Source organism: Medicago sativa, chromosome 5 (assembly GCF_051527215.1).
Source record: "Medicago sativa cultivar Bolivia chromosome 5, Bolivia_mono, whole genome shotgun sequence".
In the NCBI taxonomy this organism is placed as follows: domain Eukaryota; kingdom Viridiplantae; phylum Streptophyta; class Magnoliopsida; order Fabales; family Fabaceae; genus Medicago; species Medicago sativa.
Genome location: NC_140753.1, coordinates 44,689,515 through 44,716,162, shown reverse-complemented (window position 1 = coordinate 44,716,162; position 26,648 = coordinate 44,689,515). Strand labels below are relative to the sequence as shown.

Sequence of the window (26,648 nt, the reverse complement as noted above, 5' to 3'; positions counted from 1 at the left end):
TTATTTTTTACGATTAATTTGGTCTTCAATATACCTTCCATTATTGTTGCATTCTTATTCCCAATTTCTTTTATGATTTTAAAGGAATAAATGACTACGGCTTTGTTGAATAGTGAATTTCAAAACATCTTGGGGGTTGTTTTATAAAATAAACAAATAATTGAAGGACTCGATTAACCTTTCATTCTTTATTGGAAAGACAAGAGTAATGGTTTCTTCCTTTTTGGTTCAGAATTTCTTAATTTTTTATATTGACAATTGAATATGTAAACATTTGTCACGGTTTCTTTCCACATAAAAAATCGGTGGTAGTAGACATCATGCTATAATTTTTTTTTTCTTTGAACTTTGTATTCCTTTTGTTGGTTGTGCAGTGATATACCTATGGCTCAATATATCATCAATATGAATGCTTCACTTTGCCTCCATCCTGACAAATTCATAATACATATATTGGATAGTACTCACATGTTTGTTCAACCCCATGTCGAGCAAATGATTCGAAGTCAAATTGCAAAGTTTCGAGAGGACAACACATATGTCAAACCTTCTTGATTCGATCTCAGGACTATATGTTTCTTGTATCTTCTGAATTTCATCTTTGGAATACATGTGATATTAGTTTTTAATTATGTTTCCTTTCTATTATATGTATGAAAACACTATTCCATTGATGTCGAGAGTGATTCGCCGTTTGAAAAGTTCTATAGACACATAGTACAGTTATATATGTATAATTATGAATATCTTTATAATTGTGTGAGTAATTTTTTTTGTTTTATATGCATTTTCTTTGATGTGATAATTTCTATGTGTGTGTGCCTTAATAATTAATTTAAATTATTAGCACTATATTTATTTTCTTAAGATAAATTGTAGTGTTTTACACTAGGGTCTAAGAATTGCCGATAAGCTTTAGCGTAGCTACTTGCTAATTTTTATGTATATATATCTGGTTTTTTTACTTTTATCATTTAAAAAGTGTAATAAACTAGATGAATGTATTTATACTTACTTTTTTTATTATCTCAATTATACCCTTAAACAACTTTTTCTATAATAAAGATCGTTGTTGATGTTATTAAAAAAATAGATTATATTTTTTTATTATATTGTTGGTGTCATCCCTTACTCTAAATGCTTATTAGGTCTTGCAACAAGTTAACCTAATTTTTCCCTCTATTATTCCTTCATTGTGATTAGTAACTTAACCCTCCAAATTTTCCCTCCTATTCTATACCCACTTTGAAATTCAAATCATGACTCTTTGGTTTTGCATGGTATGCCGCGTCCCAATAACTCTTGGTGGTGTTCAATGCTTTTTTCATGCTAATAATTTTCACCTTTCCCATACCCCATGCAGACTCGGTTTTCCCTACCAATCATAACTCGTATGTTGGTTTCCAAGGCATGGCTTCTACAACCGAATCCCCACTATAAATACACTCCAATCTTGCTATTCCATTCATCTTTTCTGTGTTTTGCTGATGTTTGGATGTAACCTTCAGACCCTTTTGTCATTCCATTGTTTAACTGGTATACACATATCAGTTCATGATTATTCAATGTTTGGGGCGTGACAAATTGCTGTATGACAGCAGCTGTGTGTCGTTGCTACAGTTTCTATTTCGGTTTGTTTTGTTGTATCATTGCCTTCTCGTTTAGCAGGTCTTGTGCCGGATTTGTGTTATTATATAATGTTGTTTCAAAAAATATATAACTTCGTCACCTTCGAGATGGTTTAGTAGGTGGTTCCGCCGCCGATTTGGAGAATAAAGAGAATGTTACGGGAGGCACGGTTGATGTCGATGAGTGTGCGGTGAGGTTCAGTTGTCCGAATCTCTTTTTCCATTCACTTCTTCTAACCATTCTTCATGATTGTTTGCTATTCTAACCATTCTTCATGTATTTGTTTTCCAGCCTTGGTTGATATCAACCTTTTTTATTTCTCCATTATTATAATGTGTTCTTACCTTCATGCTCACATCTTTTTTCCCTATTAGGTTTGCAACATGTCTGATAATATCAAACGAAACAAGAGGTTCAGCAGTCAGCTGTGTAGGCTCCCACAGTAAATACATCAATCTTCATGATTGTGTGGACTTTCAAACAAAATTTCGATGAAAATGACTTATATGGTCTTCAGCAGTCAGCTGTGTTATTTGTGCTCTCAACCATTTGCATCTATATAAGCCATTGCCCCATAATTCAATAACTTTATACATGACAATGATTATGAAATTCCATTATGCAAATACATCCTCAGGTGCATGCTTCGTTGATTGTCTTCATATGCAATAAAGAAATATAAGCAAATACTTATGTATCTCAATTAACCACATGAATTTTACAATAATTATTTATTTATCCTATTACCTATGTGGTGGATTGAATCAAAATAAGTGTAGAATATTCAAGTGGATATTTCAAAGGCTAAATAAAAATGATTTTTTGATAATTCAATTGTACCTACAAATATTAAAGCTAGCTTAAGTCTTTCAAAAAAAAAAATTAAAATTAAAGCTAGCTTAAGTGAAACGATGTTGAATTTTCTATTTAAGTATATTTATGTATTAATTTGTTTTCTTTTGGTTCCATAATCTATCAATTCGTATTTTTGTTACTTAGCTTGCTGATGTCTTTAGGTTTCCTTTAGGCTCCTTTATGATGTCTTTTATCCTTCAATCCAAAGACTCAAGGATGTCTTTTTCTAACCTTTACTTTTCAAGAATGATTAGTTTAGATAATTTCTATGATTTTTCTTATAAAAAATCCATTTACTTTTACATGTAGTTTTTTCATATTTAAAACAATTTGAGATATGGAGCATAACATATTTTATTTTATAATTCAAAGTAGATTTTTCTGGTGTGATTCATATAAACATAGCAGTGCAAGTTAAGAAATGTTTGGTCTTATATAACACTTCATATATTCGTGCTTAACATATCTGTTCATTTGGTTTGAGTTGTTCTAAAGGGTTTTATTCTCATACACTAACGATTTCTTTTCTCTATTCGAACCAAATTATTGTTAGTGTGAGAACCGTCATGGAGCCTAATGAGAGATGTAAAATTGTTCAACGAAGATCCCCATTGTTTTATATCACGAATGACGTACATGATCCTACTATTTAATATATATGGTGAATTCGACTTTTTTTTTGTTTGTTCTATACAACTTATTAAATTGTTAACTGTTTTCTTATTAATGTGATGCAATTTAAGTTGTACATTCTTTTTCATATCATGATCATTCTTATGTTTTGCTATTAAACTCCAACACAAATATGTCATTAATAAAAATTAATGATTTGTAATTTAAAATGTCAAATTTTAACTGGCTATATTAAGTCATGTCAATAATGCTTAACTCATTTGATAAAAAATTGACATACGGTTTGGATCAAGTCTCAAAGGAGACAATTTTTATTATAATTGTTTTATACTTACAATGACTATTAACAAGAGTTATTTCAAGATATTGGTTTAATACGTCAAAAAAAGGGATGAAAATACGAATAACTGATGAAGATGGTCAAAATGTTAATGTCTTCAAATGTCGTTTATAGAGAAGTATTTTGTAATGTACGAAATAACTAATTTACAATGTATGATTTTCAAAATATATTAATGTCAATATGATATTACTAATGTAATACATTTTTATCATATGACTTTCAATATATTTTTTTTATTATGGTATAACTTATTTGTGCATGTTTTAATTGGTAAAACCCGTGCATCGCACGGGTCGGCGATCTAGTTGAAATATATAATCATAATTAGTTTGGTTTGTTATAAGTTGAAAACAACAAACATTTATATTTTTAGTTTTAATAAAAATCAAAATTTCATTAAAAAAAAACAGCGTTAATAATTTCCAAAGGTTAACGCAATAAAAAGAGCGGAAAGATGGGCACGTGAGTGCTCGTCTTTTCGCTAGTATATATAAAAAATCCAAATTTAAAAATAAAAAACTAAGCAAATTCCCCATGTGACCGGCATGTCATATTACATATACTACAAGAAAAACAACGATCCGGGACGGAATATTCCGTCGCACAATAGTGTAAATATCTCGTCCCAATTCAAATGCGGGACGGAATTTGCGACAATTTACTTTCGTCGCAAATAGTGCCGTCGCAATCGATTGGGGACGGAATTATTTCGTCCGTCACATATTTGGGACGGAATGTGGGACGGAATGAAATTATTTGTTTTTTTAACACTTCTTTGTTTCCGTCCCAAGGTTGCGACAGAATACTTTTATTCCGTCCCAATGCAAAGTGACGGAGTTTGGGACAAAATGAAATTAATGTAAATCATTTAAAACAAGTTCAAAGTTACAACACTATGAAAAGATAACAAATAACCAAGATGCATTACCGCCCACTCATTAAACCAAATTTCTTTTATTTTATCGTTGCAACATTTCCAATTGTTGTAAGGGCCATCAAACATAGATTTAATTGCCTTCGATATATCTTTAGTCTCGTTATCATCGGGATAAAGGCTGCCAAATTCAACACATGAATTAACAAATTAAATAAAAAAGATTATATAATCTACAATAAATTAAAACTGAGAACTATACATGCATATTAAATTAAATAAACAACTTGACTTACTATCCTTTAAGAGTATAAATCCAAATTTTGTTATCAGTAAGATCTTTGCCCCATGGTAGATGTGGTTTATGAGGACCAGGTAAGGTAGGGTCTCCAAATGGGATAAAATTTTCAGGTACATATATATCAGTAAAAGTTGATGACAGTATCAGTAAAATTTTGTTATCAGTAAAATTTTCAGGATCTTTGCCCCAAATTTTTTTACGTGCCATGTCTAAAAGTTGATGACAATGGCCAACATACATATCTATCTGAATCAACAGTGAAGCTAAATCCCACCGAATTTGTACATATATTATTGACACTCACGGTCGAAGTTAGATGATAAGGTATGTATAGGTAATAACTCCAAGAGTATCACATAATCTCATCATTCAATTGGACAAACATATTAGACAAAATACAAACAGCTATTTTGACTTCAATCTGTCTATAACAGACAAAACAAACCACACTCAGTACTTAATTTAGAAAATGCATAAGAAAATGCATTCAAAAGGTACCTTCAATCTTAATGATAATGCTTGCTTACTAAAATACCCAAGACACTAAATGCAGCAAATGAAGCAACATAGAAAAACCAAAACAAAGAAAACAAACCCATTTCATAATTTCAACAAACCAGGTTCAAATTTTCATTAAAGAGAAACATAATTTCAACAAAAATCAAAACAAACCAGTACAAAAATGATTATTACATGGGGTAAAGCACCATTAACCTTTCAACCAAAAAAAATTATTATTGTGCTCCAATCTTTAAACTCTCATTCATGATAAAGTTAATCAATACCCTATTGTTACCTTCAAACTCACATTCAAAGTATAAGCAAACAAACACACAAGCTCACCTCTTAGAAAAAACAAGCAAAACTTTGATAAAACTATTTTGACACAGAGTAGAAAGAATAAAAATCATTGTTGCATTTTTAGAAACATGTTAGGAAAAACAATTATGACAGGGTATTGATACCATCAACTATGTACTAAGCCATCAACATCATCCTCATCAGAAAGATTTTCCTGATTTTCTACCAACATTAAGTATTTCTAATAATAATGACAGAGGAGCTATAAAACAGAGCTTCAATGGAGAAAGGAGATTTCACATTAACATCAACTTACATGAAAAACTTATCAACAAGTGCTGAACTATTACTTAGCTAATTCTTAATAAAGATTCAGCATTGCTAGCTTTCAAAATGATGTATTTTTTATGTTAATCTTAACTATTTCTTTAATTGCCAACAAGTGAGTAATGCAAATTATTGCATCAGAAAAAAGATTAAATGTGGTGATTATTACTACCACTCTATGTTGAACTAACACAATTCATGTCTTAAATAAGTAAATCATAGCTTGAATATCAATACACATTAAGTATTGCACATGTTAAGATATCTAAAAGTGTTTTTCTGTTGTATTCTACTAAAATGATTACTATTTTGCTACAACATTCTGGAAAAAAAAAATCACTTTTCTGCTGCAACCTTCCGACAAAAAAAATCATTTTTATACTGCAACATTCAAACCCACATCTAGGACAAAATAAAACAATACTTTTCTACAACCTTCAAACTCACATTCAACATACTCTTTTACCAAAAATCAAATTTCAACAAACCCATTTCATGAAAATCAAAAAATTCATTAAAGAGAGACAAGTTAACAAGCTGAGAAAGAAATGAAATTTCAAACCTGAAATTGCACAGAACTGTGAAGGAAAAGCGATTTCTGATTGAACTGAGAAGGAGAAAGAACCTGGACTGAGAAGGAGGAGCGATTGTGAACTGAGAAGGAGAAAGAACCTGGACTAAGAAGGAGGAGCGATTGAGAGAGAGAGAGAGAGAGAGTGAGTGAGAGATGGAATTTAGGGAGGGTTATGGCGGGTTATCATCATCTTCAGATTACTGCGAAAGAGCTTTGAGAGGGAGAGCGATTTAGGTTTTCAGATGGATTGTGTTTTTACGGAACCGTGTGATAAGCAAGATGGATTGTGTTTTTGTTTTTGTTTATTGTTACAGATGGATTTGTTTTGTACGTATATAGATAAGGTTGGATTCTGTTGATATTATTTTTAATTATCTTAATCTTATTTTTGAAGAAAAATAATAAATAATATTAAAAATAACAAATAATTTTCCCGCCCACGTTATTCACCAAAAATATTCACTCCAACAATTCTCACAAATTTTTTGGATTAAAATAGACCAAGTTGTGACAGAAATAAAAATTCCGTCCCAAATTTGTGAAAAAAATATTAGTTCCGTCCCAAATTTGCGACGAAATATTAATCCGTCCCAAAAATATATATAAATTAAAACAAAATATTTGTAACACGAAGCGTCGCAAATTCCGTCCCGATTTAATTAATTTGGGACGGAAATAAAATTCCGTCACGACGTTCCGTCTTAATTTGGTCGTTTTCCGGTGTTACGTGGACAAATAACCGTCACATACGTATAGAAAAAACATACGAGAAAAGACAAGTTGCTTAACATTTAATGATTTCAAGAAAGATTGTTTGCCTATTTTCGAATTTCAAAGGTATTTGTTTATTGAGCAATGCTATTTAGTGGGAAAGAAAAGACGGCGAATGCTTCCCGACACGAATTAACCAATGACGGTTTGTTCTTTGGCGGAATACAAGGAGGTAGTTGCTTTGAAAAAATGGAAATCAAAAAACAATCCTCCCTATCCAATGGCTATAAAAGATTCGCCGTGTTTCACGAAGTTTTCTTTCGCCGTATTTAGCTTTATCCTTGTTTATTTACTCTATAACTAACTGACTCCATTTGTGTACCATAAAGGCATGAATGTCATATTCATCAATGACACATATGTCAATTCAACTATTTTTATTTCTCAACCTTAAAAAAATTACTATTTTTACTCTCTCTTCCGCATCTTTTGTGTTTAAATATTCTTTTTAGTTGTATCACAGTTGAGTTGAATTAGTCGCCGTCATCACATCGACCCACACTAGTGCAAATCCATAAATAACGGTTTTTTTATTTTTGCAAATCTCTATTCCGAATCACGATTCATCATGGTGAATGCAACCAAAAAGGCGTCTTTATTTCCTGGTTTGTTCGTTTCTTTTCTTTTCAATTTGAACCTTCAATTGTTGGAATCGATTCTCTACAATACTTTTTTAATTCCATTCATTCATTGAGTTTTGTATTCCTTTTGTTGATTGTGCAGTGACATACCAATGGCTCAATTTATCATTAAAATGAATGCTTCACTCCCTACATCCGACAAATTCATAATACATATATTGGATGGTACTCACATGTTTGTTCAACCCCATGTCGAGCAAATGATTCGAAGTCAAATTGCAAAGTTTCAAGAGGACATTTGTTCAAAAAAAAGTTTCGACAGGACAACACTTATGTCAAACCTTCTTGATTCATTTATATTAGTTTTTAATTATGTTTTTGTTCTATCATATGTATGAAAACACTCTTCCTTTTACGTTGAGAGTGATTCGCCATTTTGCCAATTTTTGCAAGCCATAATACAGCCATTATGATTAATTTTTCAGACTCAACTTGATTGTAAACTATAGTATTCATACAAGACACTCCTCGGATTAGGCTTCCTGTGTGAGACACGACACCCACACATATAATTGCACTAAATTATTTGATTTTCTCAAATTATTAGCAGTGTATCTATGTTGATATCGTGTCTGGTGTTCGCATTTGTATCCGTGCTTCATAGTTACCAAGTGAATCATGTTTGGAAAGTTGACAACACCACTTAACAGCTTGTTAGCAAGAGTTAGTTCCTATCTGTATAAAGTCCTTCATAGTTATAAAGTTCCTATCTATATGATGTATTTTTTCCAAGTAAAGATTATTACTTGATTGTTTGACACCTTGATTAAGCAGATGTCTTAAAATCATTGCGAATTAGTTGGATATAGGACCACACTTCTGTTATGTCTGATGTCATTTTCAGCTATTATGATTGTTTTTTCAGACTGGGCTTGATTGTAATTTGTAATTGACTGTTTAAAATGGTGTTGTGTACATTGATGATACCTAGAAAGCGAATCATGTCTTGAAAATTTACAGCACCCCTTAGCAGGTTGTGGTGACTTACTTTAAAGTTTTTGGAAGGAAATAGAAAGTCAAAAGTTTATGGTAGTAGATAACTTATGTTTTTCACTGGAGTACATAGCTACAACATGAATTGAATTTTGAACTCTTGAAAGGCAAATCATTTTATGCGGTTCATTTGGTCCTCTTTTGTGTCTGTCATTACTTCTACTGGCTATGGCTAGAGGAACACTATGAGACTGTATATATTCATCCTGGTTTTCAAATAGGATCCAAACCTCTTTTCCCATTTGACAATCTTTCCGACACGAAACTTCAAAACATTTTTCATGGGGAAAGATGAGCATTTGTTCGGTTTACTTACTTTGGTTTAGAGTGACAATTTCCGACACGAAACTTCAAAACATTTTTCATGGGGAAAGATGAGAATTTGTTCGGTTTCCTTACTTTGGTTTAGACTCATCAACTTTAATATCATTTGTTTCACAATTGTATGATATGGTTTTTCATGTATATATGTAGGCCGCAGTCAAATGTTTTTCTGGTATAATAATAATGGCAGCATCTTATTTTTCTGATTTTTCTTGTATATATGGTCTCAAGCACTTTTTTTCTTCATTTTTATTGATCATTTAGTTTGTTTGAACAGGTTTGAAGTTTAGATTTCTAACTACATTACTTAGATTATAACTTTCTCAATTTTCAAAAGACATGCTATTCCCCTTATTTTTAGTAAAGGCTATTATGTATGTTAATACTTTAGTTTTACATTTTCACTTTGCCAAACACTGGCTAGTTGCATCCATATCCATCTCTTCTCAGACACTCAAATAAAAACACTATCTATGCATATTAATTGTAATTATGTTACGTACTTTTCCTAAATAGGATTCTTCTAATAGATCCTCTAAATTACGAACCCTTTGCATCATGTGATTTTTCATTGAAGAAAGTCTTTGTGCATAATTGAGCTTGTTTAATGTATACAAAACAAATTTGTCCAGTAATAAGCACTTTTGCATAAAAAGTCTTGAGCAAACTCGAAAATATAATACGAGACTCAACCCCGAAAAATGCACTTTCGTACTTCGAGTAGGGAAGTTGTAAGATTTTTACCGAGCAAAACGAGGGATAGTGGCAAACCCAGACAAATGTTGATTACCCAACTTCCACTTCAAAAAATGCATACAAACGTTGAATGGAATGTTGACTACACTCTCACGATGCATAGCAAAGTATGTTCAACACGCTCTCATTCACAATTGATAATTTAGAACGAAGAGGTTCAAGAGGAAGACATGTACTAGGAGCTTCAAAGAAGAAGTCTCTCTCCTCATCCATAGTCTCTAGGGTATGTTTTATTTCTTTTGTACTTTGTCTTTAGTTACCATGAGTAACTAAACCTTATTGGGTAAGTTCTAAGGTGAACCTCTATTTTATTTGTTGGATCTATTTAATTAAATTCTTTTTATTCAGCTATTTTATGAGTCATATTTAATTTTATTATACTAAATATTTAATGCTTTCACTCGAATTAGGGCATACCTAAGATAACGGTATCTAATCACTCTAATTATGACGGTGAAATACTCCCTCCGGTCCTATTTATAAGAAAAAGTTGACTTTTTAGATTCATTGAGTAATTAATGTACTTGGTATAAAATATAGACCAAATACATTATTTATGCAATGAATCAAAAAAGTTAAATGTTTCTTACAAATTGGACCGGAGGGAGTATCTAATATAACAGTGAATACTTACACGAATTAGGAAGTACCTAAGTAACGGTTGAGAATCCACCCGAACCAGTGAAATTGAAATTCCTAAGAAAACAATGATTGAACTTAGAATTAGGCAAACAATTGCTGACCTAATCCACCTACCATAGTAATTTTACCATTTTCATCCCTGGTAAGTGGCAGAGGAAACATGTGAGTGAGATGGTGAACTTCTAAGATTCATAGATTAGGGAACATTTAGGATAAATTTAGGAACTCTTATTTAAGTATATGTTTCAATTACCTCTAAGAGAGTAAGACCCCACATTACAAGCTAGTAAAGGCGTACATAATCATTCTCGAATTGACGACCCTAGAACCATATAACACCTTAACCCACATGTGAATCAGTGCAACTCAAAAGTTAGGGGGATAAAACCCGACAAACTCATCAACTCGGATAGGTACTATTTACCTAATCTCTGAATAATTTGAGTGATATTTAATTCCCAATAAATAGTTAGAGAAGATTCAAAGATCCTAACCAACGCTAACATTTTGCAATTAATAACAGATTACTTCTAAACTTTAGCTCTGAGTAAACATATCAAATTGCACACCCCGCCCCCCACCCACCCCACCACACACACATTTACTTTATTTATTGTTTTATTCATTTCTATTTTTTGTTTTAAATAATTAATGTGAATTGCCTAGTTAGAACGACAATCCTTTATGATACGATAGTCTATTTATCATTTTATTATTTGGTAATGATTTGGTACACTTGCCTAAATTGTCTATTAGTGAGCCGATTCTTTTGAGAAAAATATTCTTGGAAATTTTCATTCAAAAATATGAAAGTTACACGAGTTGGTTTAAAAACATTGATAAAAAGTTACACATAAGTTGGTTTAAAAGCGTTGATAAAAAATGATGATTGAAAACTTTTGAAAAACTAAAACTCAATGAAATTTTTAAAGGGATACAAAAGATTTGATATATATATATATATATATATATATATATATATATATATATATATATATATATATATATATATATATTCCTATAAGCCATCCATGAAGGTGTCTTTTAGCAATCCACACCTCAAGGTGTGATTTTCACTTTTTAGTTATAATTTTGCTAAAAGACACCTTCATAAAAATTAGTTGGTGTCTTTTAGCAAATGCTCATAGAATAACTTGCTAAAAGACACCTTCATAAAATGTGTCTCCTAGCAAAACCCATATATATACATAAGAGTAAATTACTCTCCCCTCCCATCAAAGATACTTGAATTACACACCCTCCCCTCTTATGTTAGAATATACACTCCCCTCCCTTGAAAAGAAAAATTTATACTCTCCTCCTCTAAAAGATACTTGAATTACAACTCCCTCCCTTAATAATTAAGCATGCACTAAACTTTAATATATAAATTTATACTCTCCTCCCCTAAAAGATGCTTGAATTACAACTCACTCCCTTAATAATTAAACATGCACTAAACTTTAATATATTTTAACTTAAATAAATATTTTTATGATATATATACTAATTTTGAACCACCATTTAAGAAAAATAAATGCATTTTTTTATAATTTTTTGGTGGTGGCCGGGGTTCGAACCCCCGACCTTGCATATTTTATTCATTGTCCATACCAACTGAGCTAAGCTCACGAGGACTCATTTTTTATAATTTAAATGTCAAAGATAATTATCCCCGTGAGCTTAGCTCGGTTGGTAGGGATATTGCATATTATATGCGGGGGCGAGGTTCGAACCCCGGACACTCCACTTCTCCCTAATTAAATTGTGTGAGCTCTAGACACTAGATTACTTGACCAAAAAAAATGTCAAAGATAATTAAATTTAAATATTTTGCTATTAATTTTATATTTTGACATATATTAATTTTATTTTGGGTTGTTTCAGCATTTTATATTAGAGTTTAAAACTATATGTTAATGAAATTGTCAATAAAAATATAAAAAAAATATGTATTCAAATTTTGATTATATTAAAATAGACTCGTATTTAAATTTTTGGTCAAAAAAAATAGACTCGTATTGATTTTTTTTAACACAGAGGGAGGGGTGTAACACCCATACCGTACGTATCTAGAAAGTCCGGCACGTGCGTTAATATTAGTACCGGATACATTAAAATATACAACAAATAAAGACTTCGAATGAATTTATATACAACAAAACACGTTCGTATACTATCAATACATCATAGCTTGTCTAAATTATCATAAATACATCCTTGAGATCCATAATCTTCATGCTTCGTGTACGAACGAGCTCTTGTTGAAAAATCCATCCGGCTACTACCTTGAAGTCCATCCCGTTTATCCGAAACAAATAAGGATTGGAATGAGACATAATGTCTCAGTGAGTTCCCCTAAATCCTAGGCTATAGGCAACCTCAAGGGGAAACCTACGGTCACTACGTGTCTACTATACAACCCGACGGTTGATTATACGTGTGTGGGGACTTTCATACTAGACGGTCGTGCATACTAGAGCCGTCATAGTCTTATCTTAACTTGTTATAGGCTTCACTTCCTATACGTGTCATGGCGGTCGAGAGGAAACCTAGAACCGCATTGCCAAGAATACGCTCTACGTATCAAGGCCTAAACATAACATAATCATGGCACGATTCTAAACCGACGATTAGGGGAAACCTAATATCGTCATCGGTATCATGTTCATAGCTTGCTATATACATAACCCGTACTATTTCATATCTTGCTCTTGTTCTTAACTTAAACATAAACATATCATAATCATGTCGTGCATAACGTATCTAAGTTCATTCATATTGGTTAGCGTTGAACAAACAATTATTATCTTGATTCATTTTACGGATAGTCCCGAGTGGAGTAACCCCGAGATCAATCCCATACATGACCGATGTACGTACATCGGACTCCCTCGGTGCCGTGCGGGTCCCTTACGGCTTAAACCGTTCCCCTTAGGTCGAGAACCTCCCGTATCCCCCGGCGTGGATAACAAGAGACACGAGCACCTACGTCTTGTTAATTTCGGTGACATGCGGGTCCCTTACGGCTTGAATCGTTCCCCTTAGATCGAGAACCTCTTGTATCCCCCGATGTGGATAACAAGAGACATGCCACCTACTTATACTTGTCATGGTCTTGTCGTTCATATAAAATAAACTTATACATACATGCTTGCTTATTACCTCGGACCCTTGAGTCGATCCGATTAGCGGTAAACTTATACTTGCTCATATACATACCTAATCATGGTGGAGAGATTTACTAATCAAACCACAACTTAACTTGCTTGCTAACTTATTCTTGTACATGTGCGAAGATAATATTTCGCGTCTTATCATCTAGGGCTCTTGCTAACATGCTAGTTCTCAACAACTATGTCGAGGCTCTAGTTCTTTCCCTTGCTTAATGGATAATTTACTACCCAATTCATATCATGATTCTCTCGTATGCCATGCTTTACTAACATGCCTAATACTTGCTTCATTTAATCAACATTTGGGACCTTGGTTTGAGGGGTTTATTTTTATAAAAGATCGCACAAAAGATCCGGAACGGAAAAACACCGAATTCGCGTAACGAGCAAGCGGCACCAGAGGTACCACTTGCTCGCCATTGCGAGCTCTCCTTACTCGCCATTGCGAGTAATTGGTTCTTGCTCGCCATTGCGAGCTACCTTCACTCGCAATTGAGAGTTAACTTACTCGCCGTGGCGAGTAGGTGGCGAGCAGCACTCCAGGGAGAGTGTTTTGCTTGCCCCGGCGAGCCGTTTGCTCGCCGTGGCGAGTTGTGACAAATTCCGTACCCGCATAAATGGTGTTTTTGACCCAAAAACCTCAACCAAGTGTCTCTAATCATGTTATGACCCTTAGAGGTCATAGAAAACATTGTAAAACATTTTCATGGCAAGTATTAGCAATTATAGCAAGCATAGAAAAAAGGGCAACTAAACATACACATTAAACCCTAGAATTTATCATATGATTCACAACCATTAACAAGGCTTAAACATGATCCCAAAGGGTGGGAAAGCTAGCTATGGAACTCACCTAACAATTCCTTGAAGCATCAACAAGCTCCTAAGCAAAAACCCTAGCTTTGCTCCACTTGCTTCCTTTGCTCACACCATACATTCTTGTTATCCTTTCTTACAATCCAAAACACCATTTCATGCTCAAAGTCATACTCCAACATTACCACCAAAACACATATTCAAAACTTGAAATCAAAAGGAATTCCTTGTGAGGAAGAATAAAATATCAATCCATTCAACTTAATACTCTTACCTTGATCATGTAGAAACCACTCCTTGTACCGATTTAGAATCCATCTTCACCACACACCAAACCCTAGTTTTCCAATCACTTCTTCAAGAGGAGAAAATAGAAGATTCAAACACAATACACACTTCCCTAATCTCAAGTGATCATAAAAGAACAAGTTTTTTGGAAGCTTACCATCAAACAAACCTTAACTCTAGATTTCTTGCTTATCTTGAAACCTAGCTCTTGATTCCAACTTCTAATCATCTTCTTGTTCATGGAGAAAACACATCTTGCACAAGATCAAGCTTCCACTTCCAACATAACCAAAACCCTAACTTTTAGAGAGGAGATAGGGAAGAGATCAAACAAGATACAAGCTTCCCTTAGCTTAGATTAATCATGGAGGGACATAATTTAGAAGTTTGCCATGGGAGGAGAAGGATTTGAGAAGATTGATGGAGATGAAGAGAAGAAAGTGGCGTGAGGGAAAGAAGAGAAAAGGAGAAGAAATATTTTTCCCAACCAAGAGAGAGAAAAGGATAAGGGAAATGAGATATTTTTCCCACACAAAACATATAAATATTCCTTTCCATGTGATATTACCATATTGCCCCTGCCTTAAACGGGTTAAATCCGACACGTATACTCTTCCCGTAAATAGCCGACATGTCATAAAATATTTCCAATAACTTACTTTTCATGAATTAAATTCATTCGACACAGTCAACGGGTAATATACCGATACCGTCGGGCGGGATATTACATTCTACCCCCCTTAAAAAAATTTCGTCCTCGAAATTTAGAGATCACCTACCGATTATCATGACAAAGACTTACCATTTATGGTCTGATCCATACATCTTCTATTCATACATATCCAAGAAGTTCATCATTGCTTGTGTTTCCTTTTGTTCTCGATTCACATACATAAACATATAGTTTTCTTGGTCTTAATATCACTTAAACTTGAAGTTATCTTAGTATATCATGACTTGGAACTTACCTTGCTACACATAGACGTATTGTCTCGAACTCGAATCTTATCCGCTTAGAATAAATCATTCATAAAAGTATCTTATCATAACATGAACACTCAGATTTGCCTTTTAACTGGGATCCTACGGAGACCAGTTTGCCCCGCAAAGGCTTACTTGCAACATTAAAACACCTTTTTATGCATGCATAATCTTATTGGGTAAACATATAATTCATACATCAGTTTACTTATCGTGTCTTAAAACATGTGCATCATTCCGACATCACTTATCTTGACGATTCTACGAATCTCTTATCTCTTTTCGCAGTCTCATTAATTCTTCGATTCCATAACCATTCTCTTAGCATCCGAATTCATGGGTAACTCATAAAAATTCGTCGTGGAGAAGTGGAATTAAATACACCGATACATATGTCATTCATCAATCCATCTTGTAGCTTACATGTTCTCGAAACTTTCTAGCAAATCCACTTGCACATACATCAAACATTCATAACACATCCACCACATGTACATACTTTTGAGTGCCACTTCTTGTTAAATGATAACGATACGTGTTCTAGTATCTTACTTAATATAATTTCTTAAATATTGGTATGCGGATTCTTGGAACGAATAAATACTCGACTAAAAGAATTATCATTTCAAAACCGAGTCTATACCGGTACTACATAACCACAAGACGAGTCTTTATATTTTGAAAAAGGTTTCACAAATTCGTCTTATGTAAACTTACTTGCCTCGCGATGTACTTCCTCGGTTTGACAATGAAAAGTTTCGTGTTTAAATTATGCATTGTTCCCAAGTTCCTTGATACCAATCTTAACTTAAAAGTTGTAAATCATGCTATAACATTTCTTAACAAGTATCGTCTTCATTTAACAAGTATCGCATACAAGGGCATGAAGTTCATTACACAACACTCAAAAGTTGCTTCTTTCTCATGATAGCATACTTAACTTCAAAGATGGGTTCTTCTCTTTTAATCGATATACTTATTCATATTACATTACGATAGCCATAGAAAATCCTTGAACCTCTGGACACTAACTTGATTCTCCATATTATCTTATTTGGCTATCGCTTGAACGTTAATACCTTTTCCGGAAACCGGTCATCATTCTTGATACTTTGATTCTCTAATGGAGTCGCAAGTCGAACCTTCGAATCTTACATATTTTCCATATTTCATGATTACCGATTAACTTTCATGGCGCTACTCGATTCCCACCGGTTGGCTTAAACCATTACTCCAATCCGTTAGAGCAATTAAGACTTCACATTTCGCTTATCACTTGAATACTTACTTCTTGAGATCCTCCATGTCGCAACCAACATTATAATCTTATACTCATAATACTTGACTTGGGGGTAAACCTTACGTTATTGCCGGTTGCATTTACCATACATATCATATTCAAACTTGTCTCCAAGTAAACTCAAAATCCTTTGACAAACTCGTCTTGTACCCGAACCTATCTTTCTTACACATTTAACCTTTGCATTCTCGCATACTATATTTTGCTTAATCATACCAATGCTTGCTCATTGATTTTTCCTCTAGAAAACTTCGAAAAAATTGCGTACGGGTCATTGACGTTGGTGATTTTCTATTATATAAATATATTGAGTTTAGGCCCCGGCCGTTGCTATAAAATCATAGAACGAGTTGATAACACTTACGTGTCATCAATTTTAGATTCTAATGAGTCTAGCTCGTTCTACAAGGGTCGTAGCAACCCGGTTCCTAGAAAAATCTCATGAATTTTCAAAATGTCAACTTCAATCACCCCTATGCATAAATCATTTCTAAAATTCTTTAAACTTATAACTCAATAACATACCGAGCCTTTGCAAGTATATTAAGCAAAACATAGATTCGAGAGATACGTCATAATTCCGAGAACCTTGTGATTTCCCATGACTTTGCACCGCTTAACTTCTAACTTCATACTCATACATAAACATATGTGACCTTCCTTCTAAATACCGAAACTTCTATACTCTTGATCTTGGCTTGCTCTTGACTCTTGACACATTAACTTCCATAGTTACATTAAACCGTATCGATTTCGTTGATGATTGCCCATGCCTTTTTCCTTGGAAATCTTAGAATGTGATATGCATTCATTACTTGATGTCATAAAAGATTTTCTTTACACAAAAGTCTATTGTGAAGACATCTCACCAATAGTCATTGCAAACCATAGGAACGAAATGGTAGGTTTCATAAAACAGAAAGTTTTGTCCCAGGCTTGCTATTGGTGAGCTTCTCCAACTCTATTTTTCGTAAAACATTATTTACATAAAATTCTTATTCTCGCGTACAATGCACATCATTCATTCCTGTCATTGTGAAAGATTTTATAACATTTGCATGGCAACATCACCCTTTTTCAATACAATTCTTGGCACGTCGGAAATCAATGCCTCAATCCCGATAATACAAACTTTCTCCACTACGAATAGCTTACCTCATTACGTCCCACTTAACGCAACTTGATAACTTACATGTCCCGAATTTCATTCATATAAGACTATTCATGAAAGCTCGTCGACTCCGTCAACATATGTCGACTTCTAACTATCTTGTAACCTTGTACCGACATTCCATAATATCTTAACCTATACTTGTCGGAACGTTCCTTCTTAACATATCTTACATTCCCGTGAGGATTCACACTTCCACCCGATTAGTTCACCGGCCACCTTTTGGCACGATCAACTACTTCATCCCATACTTCGTTCCTCCCGGGTCCTATTCGGCTCTCAGCATCCATTCTAATCGTTGAATGCTAAATTGAGTTGATCGGGCTCAACTAACAACAACAACTAGAACATTTACCGGAACCCAATGGTCCCACTACCTTAGTTGTAATTTAATGACCCAAGGCACGGTCCGAATCGACTCGCTACGATACCAAATGTAACACCCATACCGTACGTATCTAGAAAGTCCGGCACGTGCGTTAATATTAGTACCGGATACATTAAAATATACAACAAATAAAGACTTCGAATGAATTTATATACAACAAAACACGTTCGTATACTATCAATACATCATAGCTTGTCTAAATTATCATAAATACATCCTTGAGATCCATAATCTTCATGCTTCGAGTACGAACGAGCTCTTGTTGAAAAATCCATCCGGCTACTACCTTGAAGTCCATCCCGTTTATCCGAAACAAATAAGGATTGGAATGAGACATAATGTCTCGTTGAGTTCCCCTAAATCCTAGGCTATAGGCAACCTCAAGGGGAAACCTACGGTCACCACGTGTCTACTATACAACCCGACGGTTGATTATACGTGTGTGGGGACTTGCATACTAGACGGTCGTGCATACTAGAGCCGTCATAGTCTTATCTTAACTTGTTATAGGCTTCACTTCCTATACGTGTCATGGCGGTCGAGAGGAAACCTAGAACCGCATTGCCAAGAATACGCTCTACGTATCAAGGCCTAAACATAACATAATCATGGCACGATTCTAAACCGGACGATTAGGGAAACCTAATATCGTCATCGGTATCATGTTCATAGCTTGCTATATACATAACCCGTACTATTTCATATCTTGCTCTTGTTCTTAACTTAAACATAAACATATCATAATCATGTCGTGCATAACGTATCTAAGTTCATTCATATTGGTTAGCGTTGAACAAACAATTATTATCTTGATTCATTTTACGGATAGTCCCGAGTGGAGTAACCCCGAGATCAATCCCATACATGACCGATGTACGTACATCGGACTCCCTCGGTGTCGTGCGGGTCCCTTGCGGCTTAAACCGTTCCCCTTAGGTCGAGAACCTCTCGTATCCCCTTGGCGTGGATAACAAGAGACACGAGCACCTACGTCTTGTTAATTTCGGTGACATGCGGGTCCCTTACGGCTTGAATCGTTCCCCTTAGATCGAGAACCTCTTGTATCCCCACGATGTGGATAACATGAGACATGCCACCTACTTATACTTGTCATGGTCTTGTCGTTCATATAAAATAAACTTATACATACATGCTTGCTTATTACCTCGGACCCTTGAGTCGATCCGATTAGCGGTAAACTTATACTTGCTCATATACATACCTAATCATGGTGGAGAGATTTACTAATCAAACCACAACTTAACTTGCTTGCTAACTTATTCTTGTACATGTGCGAAGATAATATTTCGCGTCTTATCATCTAGGGCTATTGCTAACATGCTAGTTCTCGACAACTATGTCGAGGCTCTAGTTCTTTCCCTTGCTTAATGGATAATTTACTACCCAATTCATATCATGATTCTCTCGTATGCCATGCTTTACTAACATGCCTAATACTTGCTTCATTTAATCAACATTTGGGACCTTGGTTTGAGGGGTTTATTTTTATAAAAGACCGCACAAAAGATCCGGAACGGAAAAACACCGAATCCGCGTAACGAGCAAGCGGCACCGGGAGGTACCACTTGCTCGCCATTGCGAGCTCTCCTTACTCGCCATTGCGAGTAATTGGTTCTTGCTCGCCATTGCGAGCTACCTTCACTCGCCATTGCGAGTTAACTTACTCGCCGTGGCGAAGTAGGTGGCGAGCAACACTCCGGGGAGAGTGTTTTGCTTGCCCCGGCGAGCCGTTTGCTCGCCGTGGCGAGTTGCGGACAGTCCGTACTTTCCTGCATAAATGGTGTTTTTGACCCAAAAACCTCAACCAAGTGTCTCTAATCATGTTATGACCCTTAGAGGTCATAGAAAACATTGTAAAACATTTTCATGGCAAGTATTAGCAATTATAGCAAGCATAGCAAAAAGGGCAACTAAACATACACATTAAACCCTAGAATTTATCATATGATTCACAACCATTAACAAGGCTTAAACATGATCCCAAAGGGTGGGAAAGCTAGCTATGGAACTCACCTAACAATTCCTTGAAGCATCAACAAGCTCCTAAGCAAAAACCCTAGCTTTGCTCCACTTGCTTCCTTTGCTCACACCATACATTCTTGTTATCCTTTCTTACAATCCAAGACACCATTTCATGCTCAAAGTCATACTCCAACATTACCACCAAAACACATATTCAAAACTTGAAATCAAAAGGAATTCCTTGTGAGGAAGAATAAAATATCAATCCATTCAACTTAATACTCTTACCTTGATCATGTAGAAACCACTCCTTGTACCGATTTAGAATCCATCTTCACCACACACCAAACCCTAGTTTTCCAATCACTTCTTCAAGAGGAGAAAATAGAAGATTCAAACACAATACACACTTCCCTAATCTCAAGTGATCATAAAAGAACAAGTTTTTTGGAAGCTTACCATCAAACAAACCTTAACTCTAGATTTCTTGCTTATCTTGAAACCTAGCTCTTGATTCCAACTTCTAATCATCTTCTTGTTCATGGAGAAAACACATCTTGCACAAGATCAAGCTTCCACTTCCAACATAACCAAAACCCTAACTTTTAGAGAGGAGATAGGGAAGAGATCAAACAAGATACAAGCTTCCCTTAGCTTAGATTAATCATGGAGGGACATAATTTAGAAGCTTGCCATGGGAGGAGAAGGATTTGAGAAGATTGATGGAGATGAAGAGAAGAAAGTGGCGTGAGGGAAAGAAGAGAAAAGGAGAAGAAATATTTTTCCCAACCAAGAGAGAGAAAAGGATAAGGGAAATGAGATATTTTTCCCACACAAAACATATAAATATTCCTTTCCATGTGATATTACCATACTGCCCCCGCCTTAAACGGGTTAAATCCGACACGTATACTCTTCCCGTAAATAGCCGACATGTCATAAAATATTTCCAATAACTTACTTTTCATGAATTAAATTCATCTGACACGGTCAACGGGTAATATACCGATACGTCGGGCGGGATATTACAAGGGGAGTGTAATTCAAACATCTTTGAGGGGAGGAAAGTGTAATTTACTCTATATATAAAGATAATGATAAAAAAACGTATTTTTTTTTGCGGTGGAAAAAAACGTATTTAACCCGATTAATAGTAATAAGTAATTTTTGTCTCCGGGATTTGCGATGGCGGACCTACCATGGGGCATTGTGTGCTATAGTCACACCGGATTATTGACCAATTTTTTGTTTTTTCTTTTATATGAAATGAGACAACGTATGCGTCTCCCTCTTTTCCCATCCGTTTCACTCTCTCTCTCTCTCTCTCTCTCTCTCTCTCTCTCTCTCTCTCTCTCTCTCTCGAGGTAAGCCATTTGATTCTCCAATTGTTTGCTTTTGGGAATTGGAAATGGAATTTGGGTATTTTAGAAACTGAAATTTGATAATTTTATAAACGAATTTTATCTAATAATTAAAGCTTTAACTTTTGGCATAGTGAATTTTTAATCGGCAACATGGTTAATGGTTTTCATTGTAAATGTATAATTTAGTTCATAGTTTATTTGAAATTGTAGATGTAATATCCCGCCCGTCTCTATCGGAATATTACCGGCTTGACGTGTCGACGTCAAATATTTAAAGAAAACAAGTATGATGGAAATTTATTATGGTATGTCACTTGGGTACGAGTTAAGTATCGGTATCGTGTCTAACACACTTAAGGTAAGGGTATTTTGGTAATTTCACTTGGGAAGGATATTTATTTGGTTAAGGCACCAAAATATCCCATTTTTGGATTTCTTTCTCTTTCTATGTTTTGGCAAGACATATTCTCCTCCTTCCCTCTTCTCATGCGCCACTCTCTCTTCTTCTTTCTTCCACTAATTCTTCCTCTACTCATGTCAAGCTTGTAGGTTATGTTCCTATATGATCTTCCAAGTTGTGGGAGTTTGGTTTGGGTTGTTCCACTCTTTCTCCTCAAGATAAGTTCATGAAGAAATATGGTTTGTTGATGTCAAGGGAAGATGATGCAAGCTATGGTTTATTCATGGTTAAGAAACAAAGAAGAAGATGATTTGAAGATGGATTGATGAGCTAAGGCCATAGTTGTTGGTAAGTCAAGAGTTAGGGTTTTGAGACATGAAGTAAAGAAGATGCTTGAAGCTTGGAAATCAAGTTCACAACATGATTAGGTGAGTTCCATAGATAGCTATCCTACCCTTTTGGGATTATGTTTTGATTTGTGAGAAAACATGAATTATGTTAGTTTGTAAAACTAGGGTTTTAGTACCCCTTTGTGTCATTTATGAGCAATTATTGTTAATTGATGCCATGCACATGTTATATAACGTTTTTATGATGTATTGGATGATTGGGTCACATTAGATCACTTGGAAGTTGAGATTTTAAGCAAAAATATGATTTCTCGCACTTCGGATCGATGGCAGGACGCTTAAGCGTCCACATCACGCGAAAGCGTCCAAAATGTCGTAACTACCGGACCTGCACGCTTGGAGGACGCTAAAGCGTCCTAAAAGCGTCCTCGGCACGCTTTAGCGTCGCTTAAGCGTCCAGACAGTTTTTGACGGCACTTTTTATGAAAACGTTTTGAAATGTTCACGGCTTTAGACAAGACTTTGTGCAAATGTTCTAAAATGTTCCACAGTCCGTAAATGTCTTTTGAGTTCCGTTTCTTGCAAACTTTTATTGAAATATTAACCCCTCAATTACAAGTGCCTAATGTACAATTCCAAACAAGGTTTTAAACGAAGGAAAGGCATGGTAAATCATTAACAATGCTTGTTGATAAATGATACGCAAGAATGATATGTTATGTAATATGCATGGGTAATGAACTAGCAAGGGAATGAAACTAGAGCCTCGACATAGTTGTCGAGAACTAGCTAGTTAGCAAGAATCCCTAGATGATAAGACGCGAAAAATGTTATATTCGCACATGATTAAGAATAAGATAGCAAGCATGTTAAGATGTGGTTTGATTAGTTAATCACTCCACCACGATTAAGTATGTACATGAACAAGTATAAGTTTACCGTTAATCGGATCGACTCAAGGGTCCGAGGTAATAAGCAAGTAAGTATGAATATGTTTAAGTATACGTACGACAAGACCATGATAAGTTTATGTAGGTGCCATGTCTCTTGCAATCCATGAAGGTATGGATTCAAGTGGGTTCTCATGATGGGAACGGGGAAGGCTCCGTAAGGGGATCACATGGTACCGAGTAATTAAGATGTAGGTGTTCGTGTCTCTTGCAATCCATGAAGGTATGGATTCAAGGGGTTTCCATTTGGAAACGGGGAAGGCTCCGTAAGGGGATCGCACGACACCGAGGGAGTCCGATGTACATACATCGGTCATGTATGGGACTGTACTCGGGGTTACTCCACCCGGGACTATCCGTAAAATGAACCAAGATAATGATTGTTTGTTCAACGCTAACCTAATGAATGAACTTAGATACGTTTATGCATGATATGGATACGATTATGTTACTCATGATTATGATTATGTTATGACATGTAAGAATGAGTCCATGCACGTTTATTTTAAGAACTAGAGCACTAGGTGCTATAAGACAAGTACAAGGCATGGAATAGAACAAGTAATGAACATGATACCGAGAACGATCTTAGGTTTCCCACGATCGTCCGGTTTAGAATCGTGCCATGATTATGATATGTTTAGGCCTTGATACGTAGACCGTATTCTTGGCAATGCGGTTCTAGGTTCCCTTTCCACCGCCATGACACATATAGGAAGTGAAGCCTATAACAAGTTAAGATAAGATTATGACGGCTCTAGTATGCACTACCGTCTAAGTATGCAAGTCCCCACACACGTATAATCAACCGTCGGGTTGTAATGTAGACACGTGGTGACCGTAGGTTTCCCCTCGAGGTTGCCTATAGCCTAGGATTTAGGGGAACTCACCGAGACATTATGTTTCATCCCAATCCTTATTTGTTTCGTATAAGCAGGATGTTATGCAAGCTTGAAGTCGGATGGATGTTCGGCAAGTGTGCGTTCGTGTTGCCGCAAGATGCTTTGGAATTTAAGGATGAAATTATATATGTATGGTCGAGATGTTTATGTGATTTATGTACGAACGCAATTTGTTGTATAAATATTCATTCGTATGAAATTTATGTTGTAAATTTTAATGTATCCAAGACTAAAATAACGCACATGCTAGACTTTCTAGATACGTCTAGTGTGGGTGTTACATTTGGTATCGTAGCAGTCGATTCGTACCGTGCCTTGGGTCATTAAATTACAACTAAGGTAGTGGGACCATTGGGTTCCGTGTAAATGTTCTGGTTGTTGTTGTTAGTTGAGCTCGATCAACTCAATTTAGCATTCAACGATTAGAATGGATGCCTGGGAGCCGAATAGAACCCGGGAGGAACGAAGTATGTGATGAAGTAGTTTGATCGTGCCAAAAGGTGGCCGGTGAACTAATCAAGTAGAAGTGTGAATCCTCCGGAATGTAAGACATGTTAAGAAGGAACGTTTCGACAATGTCGGGTAAGATGATAGTGATACTTAATGTACCCGTAAGCGAAGAAGTTGGATATATATATATATATATCTAACCATGACCGAAAGTTTCGGTAAGAATTCTTGTTGGAACGGATTTATGATATTCGGAATGTCGGTACAAGGTTACAAGATAGTGAGAAGTTGACGTATGTTGACGGATTCGGCCGAGCTCTCGTGAATGATGTTATATGAATGAAGTTAAGGACATGTATGTTCGGAAATTTGCGTAAGTGGCAACGTAAAGAGGTAAGCTATTCGTAGTGGAGGAAGTTAAGGATTCAAGAGAAAGTTTTATGTTAACAGATTAAGGCATTGATTTCCGACGTGCCAAGAATTGTATCGAAAAGGTTGAAGTTGCAATGCATACTTTATGGAATGTTTTACGATGCTAGGAATGAATATTGTGCATTGGTTACTTAAGGAAAAAAATATAGTTGGAGAAACTCACCAATAGCGAACTTGGAACATTTTCCGTTTTTTATGAAATTTACCCGTTCGTTCCAATGGTTTGCAATGGCTATTGGGGAGATGTCTTCACAATAATCTTTTATATGACGAAAATAATTTATGACATCAAGTAACTAATGCATAACATAGCCTAAGATTTTCAAGGAAAAGACATGGGCAACCATCAACGAAATCGATACGGTTTAAGGTAGCTTTGGAAGTTAATGTGTCAAGAGTCAAGAGCCAAGATCAAGAGTATATAAGTTCCGGCATTTAGAAGGAAGTCACCGAGGTATATACATGATGTATGAAGTAAGAAGTTTAAGAGGTGCAAAGTTATAAGAAATCACAAGGTTCACGGATTATGTGGAAATATGACGTATCTCTCGAACCTATGTTTTGCATAATAGACTTGTTAAGGCTCGATATGATGTTGAAACATAAAGTTTAAATAAATTTAAAAAGATTTACGCGTATGGGTGATTGAAGTTGACATTTTGAAAATTCACGAGATTTTCTAGGAATCGGTTTGCTACGACACTCGTAGAGCGAGCTAGACTCATTAGAATCTAGATTTGATGACACGTATGTGTTATCAACTCGTCCTATGATTTTAGAGCAACGGCCGGGGCCTAAACTCAATATATTTATAAAGTATAAAATCATCAACGTCAATGACTCGTGCGCTAGTTTACGAAGTTTTCTTTAAAAGAAAAATCAACGAGCAAGCATTGGTATGATTAAGCAAAATATAGTATGCGAAGATACGAGGGTACCAGGCTAGATGTTCAAGAAAGATATGTTTAAGTGTTAGATGAGTTTGTTAAAATAATTTGAGTTTTCTTGGAAAGAAGTTCAAGTGTGTTATGTATACCTTAGCAGGTAAATTCAACCAGCAAGAACGTAAAGTTTACCCCCAAGTCAAGTATTATGAGTTTGAAATTTACAAGACAAGTGTAAGGTCGTGATGTTGGTTGCAAAATGGAAGATTTTGAGAACAAGTTCAAGAAAAGAGTATTCAAGTGATAAGCGTAAATGTGAAGTCTCCATCGCTCTAACGTAATAGAGTAT

At 35.2% G+C, this 26,648-nt stretch overlaps 1 protein-coding gene, 2 long non-coding RNA genes and 1 pseudogene across 6 annotated transcripts in view; 2 read left to right on the top strand and 2 right to left on the bottom strand.

Moving 5' to 3' along the window:
• LOC146922352 (general transcription and DNA repair factor IIH subunit TFB5-like) overlaps positions 1-26,648 on the top strand; it is an 84,870-nt gene that overhangs the window by 688 nt on the left and 57,534 nt on the right. Inside the window, exon 2 of one of the 2 annotated variants that reach the window (XM_085715338.1) lies at positions 375-701. The exons of the other annotated variant lie outside the window; for it this stretch is intronic. Within the exon in view, the coding sequence (XP_085571464.1) occupies positions 375-555 (181 nt within the window). The 3' untranslated portion in view covers positions 556-701. Of the gene's footprint in view, positions 1-374; positions 702-26,648 lie in introns of those variants that run through there. 2 annotated transcript variants of the gene reach the window in all.
• On the bottom strand, positions 4,389-7,055 carry LOC146922355 (uncharacterized). 2 transcript variants are annotated; one of them, XR_015012421.1, is made up of 2 exons: positions 4,631-7,055; positions 4,389-4,515 (listed from the first exon to the last, which is right to left on the bottom strand). It is a non-coding gene; the product is annotated as an uncharacterized LOC146922355 (long non-coding RNA). The 2 variants fall into 2 exon arrangements; XR_015012420.1 differs by having other exon boundaries at positions 6,326-6,983.
• Positions 7,677-8,166, top strand: LOC146922354 (general transcription and DNA repair factor IIH subunit TFB5-like; annotated as a pseudogene). The gene is made up of 2 exons (XR_015012424.1): positions 7,677-7,713; positions 7,832-8,166. The product of XR_015012424.1 is annotated as a general transcription and DNA repair factor IIH subunit TFB5-like (transcript).
• On the bottom strand, positions 12,587-15,123 carry LOC146922353 (uncharacterized). Its single transcript, XR_015010848.1, has 2 exons — positions 14,902-15,123; positions 12,587-14,811 (listed from the first exon to the last, which is right to left on the bottom strand). It is a non-coding gene; the product is annotated as an uncharacterized LOC146922353 (long non-coding RNA).